The sequence below is a fragment of the Falco naumanni genome, chromosome 11, assembly GCF_017639655.2.
Source record: "Falco naumanni isolate bFalNau1 chromosome 11, bFalNau1.pat, whole genome shotgun sequence".
Classification (NCBI taxonomy): Eukaryota; Metazoa; Chordata; class Aves; order Falconiformes; family Falconidae; genus Falco; species Falco naumanni.
The window spans coordinates 6,813,462-6,830,458 of NC_054064.1; the positions used below are offsets into that span (position 1 = coordinate 6,813,462).

At 58.6% G+C, this 16,997-nt stretch overlaps 1 protein-coding gene across 2 annotated transcripts; it reads left to right on the forward strand.

Moving 5' to 3' along the window:
• Window positions 1-11,764: 11,764 nt before the first annotated feature.
• On the forward strand, window positions 11,765-16,900 carry FAM163A (family with sequence similarity 163 member A). Of its 2 annotated transcripts, none has more exons than XM_040609831.1 (4): window positions 11,765-11,901; window positions 12,296-12,482; window positions 13,011-13,125; window positions 13,835-16,900. In XM_040609831.1, exons 3-4 carry the CDS (start codon window positions 13,033-13,035, stop codon window positions 14,234-14,236), a joined length of 495 nt encoding a protein of 164 aa, XP_040465765.1. In that variant the 5' UTR covers window positions 11,765-11,901; window positions 12,296-12,482; window positions 13,011-13,032; the 3' UTR covers window positions 14,237-16,900. The 2 variants fall into 2 exon arrangements, with proteins under 2 accessions (XP_040465765.1, XP_040465766.1); XM_040609832.1 differs by having other exon boundaries at window positions 12,460-12,482.
• Window positions 16,901-16,997: the final 97 nt, after the last annotated feature.

Below are 16,997 nucleotides of genomic sequence, written 5' to 3' on the forward strand. Positions count from 1 at the left end.
GTTTTACAAACAGTTGTGGGGAGGGGGGCAAACTTGTCTGAAAAATAGCGGGTCGGCTTGGCATCTCCCCCCTGGCCCCTGCTCAGCCCTCTGGCAGCGGTGTGATGGGTTTTGCCCCTGGCTGTTGGCAGTGCCAGACCCCTGCCTGTGCTGGCGGCCAGGAGCTGTCATTACCTGGGACACGGTGGGATGGATCCAGCAGGAGCCACAGCCTCCGGACCCCAGCATGGGGCTGAGGCGGGGACACCGATGGGGCTGGGGGGCTTGGGGGGGGCCTGCAGGGCTGGATTTGGGGATGCTGCAGGTTTGATAGTGCCTGGGGTGCTGCAGGACTTCGCTTTGGGGGTGCCCTGGGAGTACCCGGGAGTTTGGGGTTGCGCAGGGGATGCTGCCGGTGTGTGTCCTCCCCCCCCGCCACCCCGGTGTACGCTGGGGGGCTGCCCCCCTGTGCTCCCCACCGTGGGGCAGGCTTCTGGGGACTCAGGGGGGGCCGTGGCCCGGCGCCCCCAGCCTGGCTGCTCGGCGGGGGAGTTTCGGGAGCAACGACGCGTCTGCGCCCCCCTGCAGCGAGCGGCGGGGGCCGGGGGCGGTGCGGGCTGGGGGCGGGGGCTGGGGGCCGGGGGTCGGGTTCGGTGCGAGCTGGGGGCGGTGCGGGCCGGGGGCGGTGCTGGGGGCGGCAGCCCCGGCCCCGGGCAAACTCCTCCCCCGCTCGCCTCCCCCCCGGCCGGCCGGACCCGCCTCGGCTCCGCGCTCCGGTGGCGGTCCCTCTCCCGCTCTGTATGCTCGCCGCCGCCGTGGCCACCGGTACCGCCCCCGGCCCCCCCCGCGCCCCCAGCCCGCCAGCCGCTGCCGCCGGACCCGGCTCCGCCGCTGCCCGCTGCCGCCCGGCCCGGGCGCCCAGGTAGGGCCGGGGCACCCCCCGCCCCCCCCGGCACCGCGGCTCTGCAGGGGGTCGGGGAAGAGGAAGGCGCCCGCCTGACTGGGGGGCTGCGGAGGGAAGGGTCCCGGGCGGTGGGGGCTGCGGGCCGGGGTGCCCGGTGGGATGCGCTCACACCCCGGGGCTGCGCCGAGCCCCGCGCCGCAGCCTCGCCCGGCCGAAGCCCCGGGGCTGGGGGTCCCTGCGGGGCCCTGACGGGGGTCCCTGGGTTACGTGGTCCAGCTCCGCGCTGAGCTGGGCTCTCAAGTCACCGGTAACTCTGGTGGCCGGCGGGTGGGTCGCGCTGAGTTTGCTGTCACCAAAGCCCGCGGCCGAGTTCGGCGAGTCCCGCGGCGCTGCCTCTGGTCCCTCGCTGGTGGCCCGAGAAAGCCCCAACCTGGCCGGCAAACCTCCCCGCGGGAATGGTGGCTGCCTTTGCTGGAGTGGAGGAAATCAAATCCTTTTGTTTCTTCCGAAGGATCTCTGTTTTATCTCTGGCCATGCTGCGGTAATTAAAGGAGACCTGTGCTCGAGTGGTTTGCCTGGCTTTTGTTGGCTCCTAAGGTTATCCTGGAGGATTTTATTCCCTCCAAAAGGGCATGTGGAAACATTTAGTGTTTTCAGCTGGATTTCGGTTGTGTGCTATCGATTGTCTCTCCAGCAGAGAGATTTTCTAAGGTGTGGTGGAATATTCCACCCCGACCACGGTTTGTATTACCGGCCCTTCGGGGGTTTGTGCCTTTCCTTGCCTACCCCCTCGTCGAGTTTCCCCGTGATGCTGTTTGTGGGGTACTGGGTGTACTGGGGCTGCTGGTTGGCATTTGGTGTTGTCCCCATGGGATGCAACGGGCTCTGACTTGGGCTTTGCCAGGGTTGGGGATAAAAGGATTTTCCTAGGAAGGGTTTTTTCACCTGTTGAAAAGCCAAGAGGGGAGAGCAGCAGCAGGCTGGCATTCTCCCTGTTATGCTGGACATCAGATCAGTGAGTCTGATCCCATTCCAGCACCGTCTGCGCTGGGATGTGAGATCTTCTCCCATCTCTTTCCAAATAACTGGATTTCAGCCCAGCTGCAGGCCTGAGGACAGCCGGCTCCAGAGCCCTGCTTAGGCGAGGTAGCCCGGCCCCACTCTGCTCCAGCTGGGAAGACCCTTAACAGGGTGGGAATCAGGCACACGGGATATTCCACTTGTCAAACCTTCCTCTCCGGAGAAGCGCTGAGCGTCCTCCAGCCATTTTACGTGGGAGCATTCGGGTGCACGGACTGACGGGAGATGCAGGCAGCTGCCTGTCTGCCGGGAAGCGCTGGGATGGGGCGTTCGGAGGAGCTCAGCTCCCGGCTGGAGCAGGATCACCCACCTTAACCACAGGCAAGAATGGGAAACAAGAGCTGCTCCCCTTTCTGGGGGCCGCTTTGTGGTCATGCCTCAAATCCAGTAGCCCCTCGGGCAAGTTGTGAACAGAAATAAGGTCAGGCCGTGGTGTTCCCGTTGTTCCCTGCCTCGGTTTCCTCCCCCTTCTCCCCCTCCAGCCCCCGTCCCTGCCGCCCCCCATCCCTCCTGGCATCTCTGCCCGCCCGACCTTCCCCATCGCTGCTTTCCCACCAGGATGAAATATTTATTGAGGCTCCGTTACCCTTGTTTTCTTGAAAGCGAGTTTCACACTTCATTTGCAGGAGACATTAAGAGATTTCACAGCGGGTTTTCCTTCTCGCTGGGCGCATGCAATGGTGCGTGCGTGACCATCCCAACCGGCCCCGCTCCTGCCTGGTCGGGCAGCACAGGCTGGGTGAGGTGGAGCGTCTCGAACAACGGCAGAGTCTGAGTCCCCACCGTGTGATAAACCAGCCAGGGATGAAATAGCTGCTCTGAAATCCAGCGAAGAGTTCAGGTCTGCAGAGCTGACCCATCCGTGCCTGGCTGCACTGCGCCTCCTCGCCCCGGCTGGGATGCAGTGGGCGAAAGGAGTGTGAGTGGTCCCATAAAGCAACCATGAGTGAGGTTTTCCCGTGGCTTTATGGAAAAGTCGCTCCTGGACCTGATGCTGGAGTGACTCCGCTTGGATTTACCCCAGGTGGCAGGGTAGGGGTCAGGCGCTGTGCCCCTGGGTTGGGAGCGATGTGCAGCTCCAGCTTTCCCTGGATCTGCACAGCCCGTGGGCTGCGGTCCAGGATCCTGCCGGACGGGCCATCCCGCAGGGATGAATTGCCGTTGGCTTGGAAAGCAGAGCTGCGGTGGGGACCCACGCCTGTCCCACGGGGTGGCTGTCCCCAGGCAGGCTGTTCTGCCACAACATGGGGTCAGGATCCTTGCAGGTACCGTGGGTATCCGAATCGCGGAGTGGGAAAGGGGGCCCATGGCTTCCCCCCCGCAGTGTGGGGCAGCTTTCCGGGGGGAGAAGGCTGCAGGCTGATAGCCACTGATCTGCTCTGGCTGGGGGGGTGAGAAGGGTGGGATGGGCTCTCCAGCGTGCGCCCCAGGGATGGGGATCCCTGGGGGTCAGGGCAGCTGTAAGCTTCCGTCCCCATGGGTGACGTGGCTGTCACTGGGTCTGCATCCCAGCGGCAAGGAGGGGGTACGTGGGCAGAACCAGCTGGGGCACCCCAAAAAGCAGACGAGGCAGAGCCCGGAGCTCCTAGTGGGTGGTGGCAGGAGCAGGGGTTTACCTGCAGGGCAGGTGGTAGGATTTTAGCTGGTTTGCCTCCAAGCTGGCTGGTTTTTAGTTCTCCCCCACCCTGGCTGGCCCTGCAGCAGGAGCAGCTTGTCCCTTCCCTGTGCCATGTCCCACTCTCTGCTGGGGCAACCTGCGATGATCCCACCCTGCTGAGCCCCCTGCTCCCACTGTGGGGTCTTTAAAAGCACAGGGGAGTTAAAAACACGTGTCCTTAAGCCTGGGAGATTGCCCCCTGCCCCCAAAATAGCTGCGGGCCTGAGGCCCTGCAGATGAGCATCAGGCTCAGGGATAGGTCACATCTCCTCCCTGGAGCTCAGGGATGAGCAGCTGGTGGCAGCCGTCGCATTGGGCAGACAGAGGCAAATGAAGACAAGAACAGAGACTTTTCCGGGTTGTTTTTTGGATCCCGACCACAAAGCCATGCTGCTCCAGAGCCAGCACCTGGCTCTGCTGTCTGGCCCCACCGAAAAGAGACAGTCTGTCTGCCTTGTGCTTTCGGGGAGGCTTTGAGAGCCCTCCTGCCTGTAGTACTGCCGCACGTGGGAGGCTCCTCTCTCTGTATTGCTGCCTGAATGCAATTAGGCTTTAATGAGTCATTAAAATAAATCTCTGTTTCTACTCCAAGCGAACATGCCGGGGGGATGCTGACAGTCGGAGCAGCAGGTCTTGCATCATGCAGAGCAAGAGGCTGCGCTTCCCCGTGCTCTCCTCCCCAGGGCTGGGCCACCACACCCTCCATCTCCCTTTCCCACTGAAAAAAGTACATTTCCCAACCACCAGCACCAGGTGGGAGTGGGGTTAAATTACAGCCAGCCCGAGGGTTGGTTTTTTTGGTTGGTTTTGGGTTTTTTTGGAGAAGGAGTGGTCTGAGGGTGGTCTGCTCCCTGATGCTGGAGGGCACCAGCCTGGCTGGAAGTGGGCAGAGATGTAACTAGCCCCAGTTCTTGGCTCCTGGGTTGTTAAAGATGCCGACAGCTGTTGGCTGTGTCCTTTTTAACCCAGATCTGGATCTGATGGGCAGCTGGGGGAGATCTCAGCTGGCCCTGTGGCTGGAGGGAGATGAACGTGAGGCGAGCACGGTGCATCACTGCCAGACATCCATAGGGTTTTCCTGGCTGTAAATAGGAGCCAAGAGGAATGCTGGTGGCTCCTCAACTCGTGGGCAGAGGCAAGGTTTATCTTCCTTCATTCCACCTAACTGGTAGATGGTCCAGTTACCCCTAATGATGTCTTTGCTAATTTAATCCCTCCACAGTGGCTGCCTTGCTGGCACGCTAGCGGGCGGAAGGGCAGATGCCGGCAGGACACAGGGGGACGTCCCCTGTGTGTCCCCAGGGAGCAGCATCCCTCAAACACACAGTCACTGTTTCAGCCACCGGCCCCATCGCGTTATCCAGGCTGCGGGAGGGCACAAGTTACAACCAGGGGTTGAGCAGGAGAATTTATTTTTTATTTGCTTTACTAAAATAAAATATATTGGGTGACACTGAGGCATGACAGAGCCACCCTGGCACAATTTGGGTGGCATTGCCCAAGCGTCCCATGCTGGGGGTGCTGAAGCTCATGGGATTACAGAGGCTCTACCTCAGCCAGAGCTTTTCCTCTGCACTTTGCTTTTGGGAGCAGAGCTGGCTGCTGCAGGGAAAGGTTTTGCACAAGTCGTGTTTCATACATCAGGCTGGGAGGAACTGGGACAGGGCAGCAAGTACAGTTCCGGGTGGGAATTGGGAAACCGGGCAGAGAATCTTCACGGGCGTGATGGAACTGAGGTGGAAAGGGTGAGATGGCGCCAATGTCCAGGGCAAGGATGTAGATAACAAAGTGGTGCCTTGTAGGAGAAGCTGGCCTGGGGGTTGTTTCAAAGAAAGCCAGTGAGAAGCTGGCTAAATGAAAAAAAATCTGTAGTGAGAAACTCACTGCTGTGCTCGGTTGGATCTTGTCGGGATGCTCTGAACTGTGGTGCACAATGCTTCCGCTGGGATTGATCCTCCTCTTTCAATATGCACCCGGGATGAAGATGCATTTGATGTCACCAAGTCCCCCGATGGGATTAGCCCCACTGAGAGCAGAAGCACGCACCTTCCTGTGATGGAGCAGCAAGAAAATCAACTGGGAAGATTGTATCTCCACAGGGTGTGTTTGCAGCCCCTGGAGGACGGAAGGATCCGGCCGAGGTCATCATTTCCTTGCCCTGATGGGAAGAGCCTGCTGGTGTGAAAATAAATGGGTGCCGCGGAGGTAAAGGTTTCATCCTGGAGCAACGAGGGTGCTGGAGAATGAAGAGCAGGAGATCCTTGAAGGGAGGCTGGCTCCATCATGCTGCCAGGGAGGGTCTCCAGGCTGCGGGATCTGCAGGATCCTGATCCATCCCCTGGACCTTCTCCTGCCCTGAGGCCTTGGTGTGGAATGGCTGGAGGCTGAGCACTTTTGAAGAGGTCCCTGCTGCCGCATTTTGCTTTGCCTTTCCCTGGGCCACTGCTGGGAGCCGCTGGTGGATGCAGGGGAAATACTTGTGCCATGGTGGTGCTTTTAGCACAGGGTTCAGCCAGCTGTGGTGTACCTGCGCTGGTGCGATGAGCTTATGCAGACACCAAGGGTGACACTGGGCTGGAAGCAAACAACCTTTCCTGCTCCTTTCCACGCTCACAAGGATCCCTGTCCTGTACGCTGTAAACACCCAGGCGCTGCAGTGGCAGAGGGATTTAGGGGCAACATGGGGTGCAAATCAGACCCAAGTCCTTGCTGTCTGGGGCCGTGTCCCCCAGGGATCCACGGTACAGCAGGATCCTGCCTGGGCTCTGGCTCTCCGCTGGCTGTGGCCATAGGCTTGGTCCCGAGCACGTGTGTGTCACAAAACGGTCTGGCTTTTTGGCGAGGGTCGGTGTCGCCCAGGGCACACCCAGCATTCTGGCTCTCCACAGCCTCGCTGCGCTCCCGGAGCGGCTGCTGCTGCTGCAGCTGCTCGTCAGAGGGGCTATTTGGGTGCTGGGAGGGATGGTGCCCGCAGCAGGGATGCTGGCCAGGTCCTGGCTGGCTCTGGAGAGCCCGCGGGGATCTGACGTGCAGGATAATCTCAAAAGCCCTTCTCTGTGCAACTTGGCTTGATGCCGCCAGTTTTGTCCCTGGTTATTTTGGGACTGGAGCGGAGCAGCTCCCTGGCACGTATACCTGGGGCTTGGCTGCGGCTTTTGGCAGGAGCAGCCTCGGGAGGGACCCTGGGCGCAGTGGCAGGCGATGAGCCATGTGGGTCAGACCAGGGACGTTTCCCTCCTGCATTCCACCGTGGGCTGCCCGTGTCCGATGCCTTCCCCGTGGTGGGTGCCGCGGCTCCCAGCTGGGCTGGTCGGGGAGCCAGCTGAGCAAATGCAGGGGGTAGGAGACACGTGGGAGGATGAGGAGGGAGGTGTCATTTTCATTTTCCTGCCCTGTGTTTTAAGCCCTCCTGTGATGAGGAGGGGCAGCAAGGGGGTGTAAATTATAGAAGGACTTGCCTAGATCCAGGTGTAGCCCTGGCTGTGCCGTGGGCTTTGCAATATCGCCTTGATGTGTGTGCTTGGCAGGGACAGGATGGGGTGACGGTCCCTTCTGTGTCCCTCCGTGCCTCTGCGTGGCTCCAGTTAATCCACGCAGGCAGGCGAGACAGGATCCGAATAGTCGCTTAAGGAGATAAAGGGCAGATGAAGTGCCCAAGTAACGAGATACTGGTGTAATCTGTACGCGAGGTGTCCCAAGCTGCAAGGCTGCCCTTCCTCCCAAAGTCTGCGAAGTGCCGGGAAGTCTCCCTGGGACAGGGATGTGGATGTGCTGTGGGTCCCAGGATGTGCCGGGGCTTCACACACCCAGCGCTGCCGCGGCCAGAGGTCGGAGGGGGATGCCTGGTCCTATGTGGCTGTAAAGGCAACTGCTGCTGGCAGGGAAGGTCTCCTGGGCTCATGCAGGGCAGGATGAGGCCCGGCATGGGAGGGAGCGAAGCTAGGTTGGCAAGAAGCTGGTTTTTGGCAGAGTCTGACGGCCGGGAGAGGTGATGTCCTGGGCTCGGTAGGTCGGGAGCACAGTGTTAGCGGTGCCCTTCGAGCCCGCCCAGGAGCTGGGGTCTGGCTGGCAGCTTCCACCCTTGAAGTGGTTTGATTTTTTGTTAACTGCAATTAACATCTTGCCTTTTCCACAAAGCTTTTGCAAGAGCTGGTTTCCAAACCTTGTTGGTATTTCTTCCTTCCCATCTCTCAGCTGGGCAGGAGCGAGGCAGGGAGCCCCGGCGAGCTGGTGCGGGTGGTGGAGGGAGAGCAAGGGCAGGCTTGCGGCAGGGCACGGGGTTTTCGGTTTTGATGACTGACTGCAAATTGCCAGAGCCTCAGCTGGGGGATGGTGTCACCTCTGCGACCTGGCTGTCCTTGCAGTGGCCAGGAGCAGGGTGCTGGCGGCGCTTTCCCCTGCAAAACTCCCTCGCCAAACCCCGGGTGTCTCAAGGCACCAAAGGGATCGTGGTGTGAAAAAGCCTGGAGTAGGAAACAGGTCACACAAAACACCCTTTCTGCTGGTAAGAGCCTTGTGTGGTGTTCGCTGCAGCAGGCTGAAACCAGGGTTTTCCCAAGAGCTGCTGGGATTCCTGTCCCTGGGCTGGTCCAGTCTCAAATGTAACCAGGCAGAACCAGCCTCGGAGCTCAGCACCACTCCCGGCGGTGGGATTGCTGCGGGGGGGAACGGGCTTGCTCCAGTCACCCGGTGTCAAGGTCAATTTTTATGCCTTAAAGATGCTTTTTCCTCAATCTATTTATTAACATATTAATATCCTATTATTAGCTTATCAAAAATCAGGGCTGGCCCCATCCTGCCCCCACCCCCCTCCCTGAAATGATGGGGCTTAAGCAAGCTTATGTTTGAGGGCAAATGAAAGCAACAATTTGTAACTCCAAAAAATAACGTTTACAGAGCCTAGGGTGGGCACGGGTTCTGCCCCCTGCTGACCCCCATGGATTCGTTAATTAAAAGTTTAAAGGCTTCCAGGTGCCTCAGTGGTTTGGGAGCTGGGCAAGAAGCCCACGGGCGAGGGCTGGGTGCAGCCCTCCACATCCTCTTACATCCCGTGTTGCCATCGTTCTTTGGGTGAAAATTCAGCTGGGCTTGGCACATTTCGGAGCCGGGGGGCTCTCCTTGTTTCTCCTCCTCCACAGCTTGGCCAGTCCCCTTATGCCTTGCAGTGCAGAGCATCTGACATGCAAGGAGTTTGCAAGGCCTCAGCCTCCCCATGCACCCATCCTGCCCCATGGCTGGGGGGGTTGTGCTGCTCATGTCCTCGTCCCTCGCTGAGATTTGTGACTGTGGGTTAATCCACCCAAATCCTGCCGGGCTGAGCCCGTGCCGGGCAGGCCACAGCCGCCCGGGAGCTGCCCTGTTGTTTGCTGCTGTAATCTGTTTTGCAAAGGCAGCCCCTGATGCTGTTTTTTTCCAATTAGGCCCTGGGAGATGATTCTGGTGAGGCAGCGGCTGGGCTAATTTACCAGGCAGACATTTCATTGAATTAGCCCGTGAGCTGCAGAGCAAAACCAGGAGAGCAGAGCCCTGGCTGGGGCAGGACTCACCAGCGAGGTTCGGCGTGATGCTGACGGCAAAGAGCCGTGCTGTGCCCAGCCTAGAACCCGCTCCCCAGCTCTGGTGTTGGTGCCTGGCCCTGGTCGGATGGTGGGGCTGAGCTGGGGGCTGGTGGGACGCGCAGGGTGAGGAAGGACGGGAGTTTCTCAGCTGGGCTGAGAGTGCTGGCAGCTGGCAAAATCCTCACCGCCGACTTGCAAACCGTGCAAATCTGCTATGGACGTCATTGGAGGAGAATAAATATAGAAGCCTGAGATGCCACCCGTTCCCAGAGTCACTTTTCAGGCCGTAACTTTGCGCTGGGAGGCAACATCAATTAAAGAAAATGTATCTCTGCAGCAAGCAGTTTTGCACGCCTGCCCGGAGGAGTTCGATACAGCTGGGGACCCTCCCTCCATTGGGGACAGTGTGACACCGCTGCCTGGCATCTCGGATCGCTTCCCGAAAGCCAGTGAGGGGCAGGGAGGGCAATACAGCCCCACTCTTATAAATCCTGATTTTATTCAGCAACAGTTTATGTGCCAGAGGGTCCCCACGCCCACCCTTGGGCTGTAGCCCCCTCTCCCGAGCCGCCCAGGAGCAGGTGAGCGCCGAGGCATCTGCTCAGCGTGGGGTATCTAAATATTTAAACATCTCTCAACTCCCTTTTTAAGCTATAAGGAGACACGGGGCTGTGCCCCGGGGAGTTCAGCTTGTGCGTCCCCCCCACGATGCCCCTGCATCCACCCCGTCCCGCTGCAGGAGCCGCGGGGCTCGGCTCACAGTGCGGGATGGGGTGGTGGGACCGTGCGGTGCCCGAGCCTGGGGGAGCTGAGCCAGGGGAGCCCCAAATGCCCATTTCCCGGCAGGTTTGGATGTGCTTGGGGAGGGCAGCTGGAAAATGGATGCGGACAGACCCCCAGCAGCAGCAGTGCAGCTGCTGGGGCCATTGCACGGCCCGTGTGAGGGCTGTAAAAGGCTGTTGCAGTTGTCCTGCCCATTTCTGGGCACGTTTACCTTCCAATTGCCAAGACCACAATTAGTCCTGAGTCCTGGGGCTCTTGGTCCTTCCCAGGGAGGTGTTCCATTCCCTTCTGTGTGCCTACGGAAGGGAGCTGTGGGTTAGAGAGGGCTGTTTTATAGGCACAAACTGGGTAGAAGATGAGCTGCTAGGCTGCTGGTGAGCAGGATTCAGGGAGGGGGAAGGGTAGAAAGTTCCTTCTCTCCGAAAGCATCACCTCCAAAGAGGTAGGGAAAGGCAGCGCTTCACTTCTGGTTTGTTTTAATTTTTGCCTTTTTTTTTCTTTTTTTTTCTTTTTTTCTTTCTCCATTTTAACATTCGCTGTTTTAATAAGGAAGAGCCCGGCTCCTGAGCAGAGCCGGTGAAAGACTGGTCCCAGCAGCCCCAGGGATGGGAATACCGGAGATGGGGCACGTGCAAGCGCAGCCGCCCACTAGGCAGCACCAGCCAGACACGCAGCTCTCGGAGGTGACCAAAGGGTCCCCAGGGCTGGTCCCTCCCTGCCCAGGGTCGTTTTCTGAGGCCGCCTGCTCGCTCCAAACCTCTGGCTAATTGGATGCTGCTCTCCGAGCTCTAAATCAAATCACGGCTCCCATGAAATGAAGTTTTCTGGATGCGAACGGCCGCCTGCATCATCCATCACTGCCCAGCTCACGGCACGTCCTTCTCGGGGGGTCAGGGAAGATCAACATTTGCTTTTTCCAGCCACCCACCGTCAGCCTCTCCCCATTAAGCGTGGCAGCTGGGGGGGTGAGAACCCCACCAAAGGCTGCCTCGTGTGCCCCCCACCACCACCCCCAGCGCCCCTCGCTCCTGGCAGTGTTTCAGTGCAGTTGGGTGGCGGGCGCAGGAGCCGAGCGTGTCGGTCTCTGTTATTAGCTTTGTGTCGGGTCCCCTGATGGATGGAGATATTAGCTGGGTTATGGTCCTATTGATTTCTCAGGCAGGGTTTTTTTTTTCCCCTTTGTTTCATGGGCGAGGGAGGCTCGAGGAAGAAATCCAATGCGTGCCTGCCTTTTGGCTTCGTACAGGAACTTTCCAAGAGCTGAAAATCAATTTTCAGCAGGCAGGGTCCTGCAGATCACCGCAGCGGAGTGAGGAGGGGGAGTTGGTTTGGGGGGAACCCCCACGGTGCCTGCCGGCAGCGAGGGGCCGGGGCAGAGTTGGGCAGATCTCGTCTGGAAGCTGCCACCTCTCTCTGTCAATTAGGGCCACGTGGCAAGCAGGTAATTAGATCTCCTCGGCTGCAACTGGCTGGCACTTCGGCCCTATCAATTAGCCTTGCTCTGGACGAGGCACAGAGGGACACGGGGGCCAGTAATGAAATGTGGTTGTGCCAGGCATTGCTGGAGGGTGAGGGTGATGGGTGCCCCCACTTCTTGGGTGCAGGTCTCTTGCTTTTGCTGAAATTGCAGGTTTTGGGCGTGGGATCATTCTTTCCTGGCGGTCTGGCTTTACCCACCTTTGCAGCACCCACCTTTCCTGCCAGTCTCCCTAAAAAAGTGATTTATTTACCCCCGCTGTAGGGACAGAGGTGTCATCGGCAGGGATGGGGACACTGGGTGGCCCCCTTGGGCAGGGGAGACAAACTGACGGTGATGGATTTTTCTCCTTGCCTTCCCTCTCAGGGCCGCCGGCATCTCCCTGTGGCCATGCAGTGCTGCCTGTCCTGCCTGGCCACCCCAGGGCCAGCGTGACCTTGACACCCTGCCTGTCCTTTTCTGGGTAGGTGCCTGGGGGTGGCGGGGGTGCCTGGGGGGGTCCCTACGGCTTGCCTCCCCCAGAAGGGATGGAGGGCCAGAGCTCCTTTCCCAGCGACACCTCAAACACTGGCTGCTTGCGTGATGATGCATCCGCCTCCCCCATAATTAATCTTAAAGAGGAAAAGGCCAAGTGCTGACTAAGCCAGGCCTTCGCCCTGTGGAGCTACGTGATTCACGAGCTGCTGTTGGTAGCACAGCCTTGTCCAGCAGAGTGTTCCTCTGAGCTTGGAAAACTTCTCCCTTCCCTGCTCCAAATTAAAGAAAATAATCGTAATTATAACAATAATACTAATTGCCATCATCATCACATCAGCGTCAGCATCTGCAGGACCTAAAATGCTTTTTGCACTGTGCAGGCTGCCAGGGGCGCAGGCACACGCTGAGCCCCATCCCCACAGGACACGAAGCAGGGCTTCCCGCCGGTCCCGAATGGAGGCAGATTCTCGGGAAGCAGGGAAACGCGGGTGGGTGCAAGGGGTGCTGTCGGGCCACAGCTGACCTCTCCCTCCGCTTCTTCCAGGTCCAACGCCTCCGTCACTTAACGTAAGTAGCCCGCCAGTCCCATGGCAGCGGGGGAGCGGTGGGGGATGCTCGGCTTGTGCCAAGCTGACGTTAGATGCGTCGGTGCCCAGCAGGCGCCCAGCAGGGTGCATGTTTGGGGCTCAGACTGCCAGAGTTGTGGAGTTCAAAGGCTCCTCTTTGGCTTTTCCTGGTGGGAACCCAGGTTTGCTTCTGCGTTTTGAAGCAGAGGCTGTATTTTCCGCTGGGATGGTGGAAGTTGGCCCTTTTTGCTCAGCAGGGGGGAGGGCTGAGGGGGACACTGCAGGGTGGTTCCCAAAGACCCCAAGCCAGAGACAACGATGGCGGCGAGGGGACGTGATGCTGCGTCACAGGTGTCCTTGCACTAAGAGGAGGAGAATGATGCTGGGTGCTAGTTTTCCAATTGGGGAGGGAGGAACAGGGATGCAGTATTTTGAGATGCTTCACGAGCATCTTGCCTGTGATACGATGACGAAGTCATGCCAGGTGCTTTTGACGTCCTGGGGTGACGTGTGTGGCCGTGCCTTTCAGAGTTTGATGGAGAATCGGTCGGATGACAGCGGGAACTGTTGTTATCACCGGGGGAATCCTAGCGACGGTGATCCTACTGTGCATCATTGCCGTGCTCTGCTACTGTAGGCTACAGGTGAGCGCCGCAGCTGTCTGTCCCCTGTCTGGCCACGGACCCCAGCAGCGTGGCAGCTCCTCGGGCTCCTGCTGCGGGAGGGGTCTCGAAGGGGAGTTCTTGTCTGTCTGTGGTGGGCAGGGAGTTGAAACCCCCCTTCCCCCAAGGTGCTGCAGTTATGTCCTTTCCTCCTCCGGGCCCAGGGGTGTTCCCCTAAGGCTTCTGAGTCTCTGCAGTGCTTGGTAATTGAGGTGTAGGCTTGGCTGGCTTTGCAATACCAGATAGAGATTTTTATGTTTTATTCCACTACCACCACCACCCCCCGCCCTGTAAATTAAACGAGGAGGCTTTCAACAACAGCTAGCTACAACCTCCTGCTTTTTAAAAGTTAATGTGAAGTCTGTGCCATGCAGCAGTGCCTGTGTGATGAAAAGCACAGCGGTTACTCGGAGGAGTCTCTAACTGGCACGGGAAAACCTCCTCTCCACTCCCAGCGAGGTTTGCAAGGGGAAGGTGGGTTCCCCAGCAGCACGCTGGGATCCAGGCTTTGTCTGGCCTCTGGTGCTTTGCAGGACCTGGGTTCTGATGGAGCAGAGCAGCCAGGAGCTGGCGGAGGGCTTCTCTGGCAGGGGGACGAGGGGAGCGGGGAGGGGGCAGGGCTGGCTGTGAAGGCAAATCTGCCCGCCAGCTGCTCCGCTTCCCCTCACACAGCCCCGTCCCTTCCCTGCAGTACTACTGCTGCAAGAAAGATGACTCCGCTGAGGAAGAGGAGGAGGAGGAGGAGGAAGAGGAAGAGCCCGACCTTCCCACACACTCGCACCTCGGCATGTGCAACGCCTGCAACTCCCGCATGGTGGACGGCCAGGGCAGCCCCGCGCCCCCCCTCAGCGAGCTCAACCACCACGGGGCTCACAACTACTGCCCGACCTGCTCCCCCTACGGCTCCCCCTTTTACATCCAGACTCCTGACATGGTGCGCAACGGGGGCGAGAGGGTCACCTACGCCCCCGCGTGCTACAAGGAGATGGGGCCGCCCATCAACATGGCCACCCTGCAAAGCTACCCGGTGAGCCGCCACGGCCTCCTCCGCGAGAGCTTCCCGAACCCGCGGGCTATCAGCACGGAGGTGTAGTCACCATTGCCACTAGCACAGGGTGTCCCCAGCCGGCGCATGCTCGAGGGAAGGGGCTTTTCACTTGTCTTTTTTTTTGGGGGGGGGGGGGGGGCTCCTGCAGAGAGGACCCCGTAAGCCCAGCCTGAGACCAGCATGGTCCTCCTGCTGAACTGCCCGGCACGGCTAAGCTGTACGGGCGAGAAGATGAGAGAGACCTCAAAGGGCGACGTTAAACCGGCCACCTCCGAACCCATCGTAAGTGTCATTATTATTCTACTCTATCTCCTGAAGGGACTTGTCTAACGAGGGCTATGTACAGTACAACCTAATTTAATTACCCCCAGCTTCCCGAGCCCAGAGGGAGGCCTTTGGGGTCCCCACGCGGCCACCCGAGGCGATGCCCGCGCCTCCGGCACACGGGCGGTGCGTGACCACCCACCAGCCGCTGCCCTGGCAAATCCCGCTGCTGAGCTGGGACCGGCAGCGCTCCTCAGCCATGGGAAAGCAAAGAAGGGAAGATGCGGATCGTCCTGTTCCCCTCGTACCGTGTTCGTAGCCGTTAGCTGTTCTGTTTAAGCTAGGACACCATCTGCCACCTGCTTCGGCCTTCGCACATGCTGAAGAAGTTCAGGATGTGAGTTTAGATCACTTCTGGGGGAGGCAAAGCTGCTCCCAAAACCGCTCACCCACGCAAACAGGCACAGGCTGATCCTTCTGCGGCCGAAGCCCCCACCTCTTCTACTCTTCACAAGCTTTCTTAGGAGCGATTTTAACTTGGACCCGTAAAAATGGCAAGATTTCACCTACGGGAAGAACGACATCCCTAAAGAACTGCAGTTTGGGTCACCTTCAGCTTGCAAAGCCCTACCCGGGCAGCCAGAGGAAGGTTGGCTTTAGGACGGCTTTTGCTTTCAACAGCAACAGCAGAGACCACCGGGTCCTGTCTCCTCCTCGGCAGGGCCCGTGACCTCCCATGGGAGAATGATGCTCAGGTGGTTGGGGTCCCCCCCTCTTTGCCTTTTGGAAGACAAGGGTGCAAGACCCAAACCTGGGTTGACCAGCTCTGCAGCTGCTAATGACAGCCAGTGACTCTGCCTTCTGCAAAAATGAATGTGGGAAAGTTCCTTCTTCCTCCATAAATCAAATTAGGTGAAAAATTACTAAAAGGACATCATCATTCACAGGCACTTCCATAGCAACCGGTGCAGGACCGCTCAGCTGAGTGCTTCCCATTCATGGCAGGGAAGAGGGACCTGGCCAGCACCCATCCCCGCAGCCCTGTGGATGCTGTTGGAGGCAATGGCAGGTGACGTTTGCCATGCCTTTGCGATATAGGGTATGACTGCTCAAAAATGCGAGTGGTGGGGTTTTGTTTTATCACCACTGCTATTTAGAAATCATCCTGCTGCTCACGGAAGGATCTGGACTTAACCTCCCCCATTCACGCACAGAAAAAGTAGGTTTCAGCATAGAGGCACACGAGCCTCAAGCATCTACGTTATCGGGCAAAAGGCTAATGTACACTTCGGACCTGCTCATGCCTTGGCACCTCTGCTGAAACTACACAAAGAAAAGGAGCCAGACAAACACCAAACGTGGTGATGGTCCTTGTAACCAAACACCTTGCCCCAGCCTGCATTTTACACAGCCTTTTGAGCAAACATTACGCACCGTCTACCCCACCTCTGGCCCAGAAAGACATTGTATTTCCATTATCCTGAGACTTAGTCTAGCTGCATCACTTTGAGAGTCTCCTTCCATTCTCCAAATAGTGATAGCAGCTTTTAAATGTCCTCTCACATTAAGGGCAGGCAGGAGGGAAGATGACAGTTAGCAGCAGCAAAGCTCTCTGGATCCCACTGGCCGACAGTCCGTAGCTCCAACTGCTTCCCATCCAGCCCTTACTCCTCCCTGAAAATATTGTAACTGGAACAAAAATCTTGTCTAACTCAGTAAATCCCGTCCTTTCCCACTAGAACATCTGCTCAGCTAGGTCTCATCCTGCTGGGAGCCATGAGAAGTTAATGTCTCGGCGCGATCTGCAGGCTGCTGCCCGCACTGCTCTGCCAGACGGCCCTGCGATGCCATCCCCTCAAAGGGCACAGAGCCAGCTCACGGGCACCGCGGCTCCCAGCATCCAACTCTACCTCTTGGCACGTAGCAAGGCTTCCCACCACAACGGCAGCACATGCCAGGCCATGACCTCCGGAGGGTGGGAATAACACAGGGGGCTTTTGCTTCTGTGGCTCACCCTTCTGGTGAAAGGAAGGCCACGGTATCGTCATCTTCATCACGTGCAAATTACGTGTGACCTGTCGCTGGCTAATGAGGTGCCAGGGCTGGCCAGGCAGTTCCAGAGTAGCTGGCTGGCCAGGACAAGGGTTTGTCTCACGGCCAACACAATGCCCTGGGTCTGGCACGGCTACAGAGAAACGGCAGAGTCTGAGAGGGCTGGAAACACGGGACGTGCAAGCATGGGTTAGAAGGCTTGGGGGATGGCGGTGGAACAGGACGCGGTAGGGGCAGGGATCCCAGATTTTTTCCATTTCAGGTTCCTCCTGTTACTATTCTCTGTCTTTGTTGCTCAGCTGTGGGTCCAAATTCAATGTCAGAAATAAATGAGGACTTTGAAATACAAAACAGGAGTGGTTTCTGTTCTTTGGCAGGCAACACAAAATGGGGTTTATCCGGTGCTGCCTGGAAGCTGTACTGGCACAAGGACTTTTCCTCCCCACCCCCCCTGCTCCTACTTCTGTTCCTCTTGTGTCCCTCCTCCTCC

Coding starts and splice junctions, on each gene's coding strand:
- FAM163A (XM_040609831.1), top strand. CDS start 13,033: ATGACAGCGGGAACTGTTGTTATCACCGGGGGAATCCTAGCGACGGTG. Junction 13,126..13,834: donor TCTGCTACTGTAGGCTACAG/GTGAGCGCCGCA, acceptor CCTTCCCTGCAG/TACTACTGCTGCAAGAAAGA.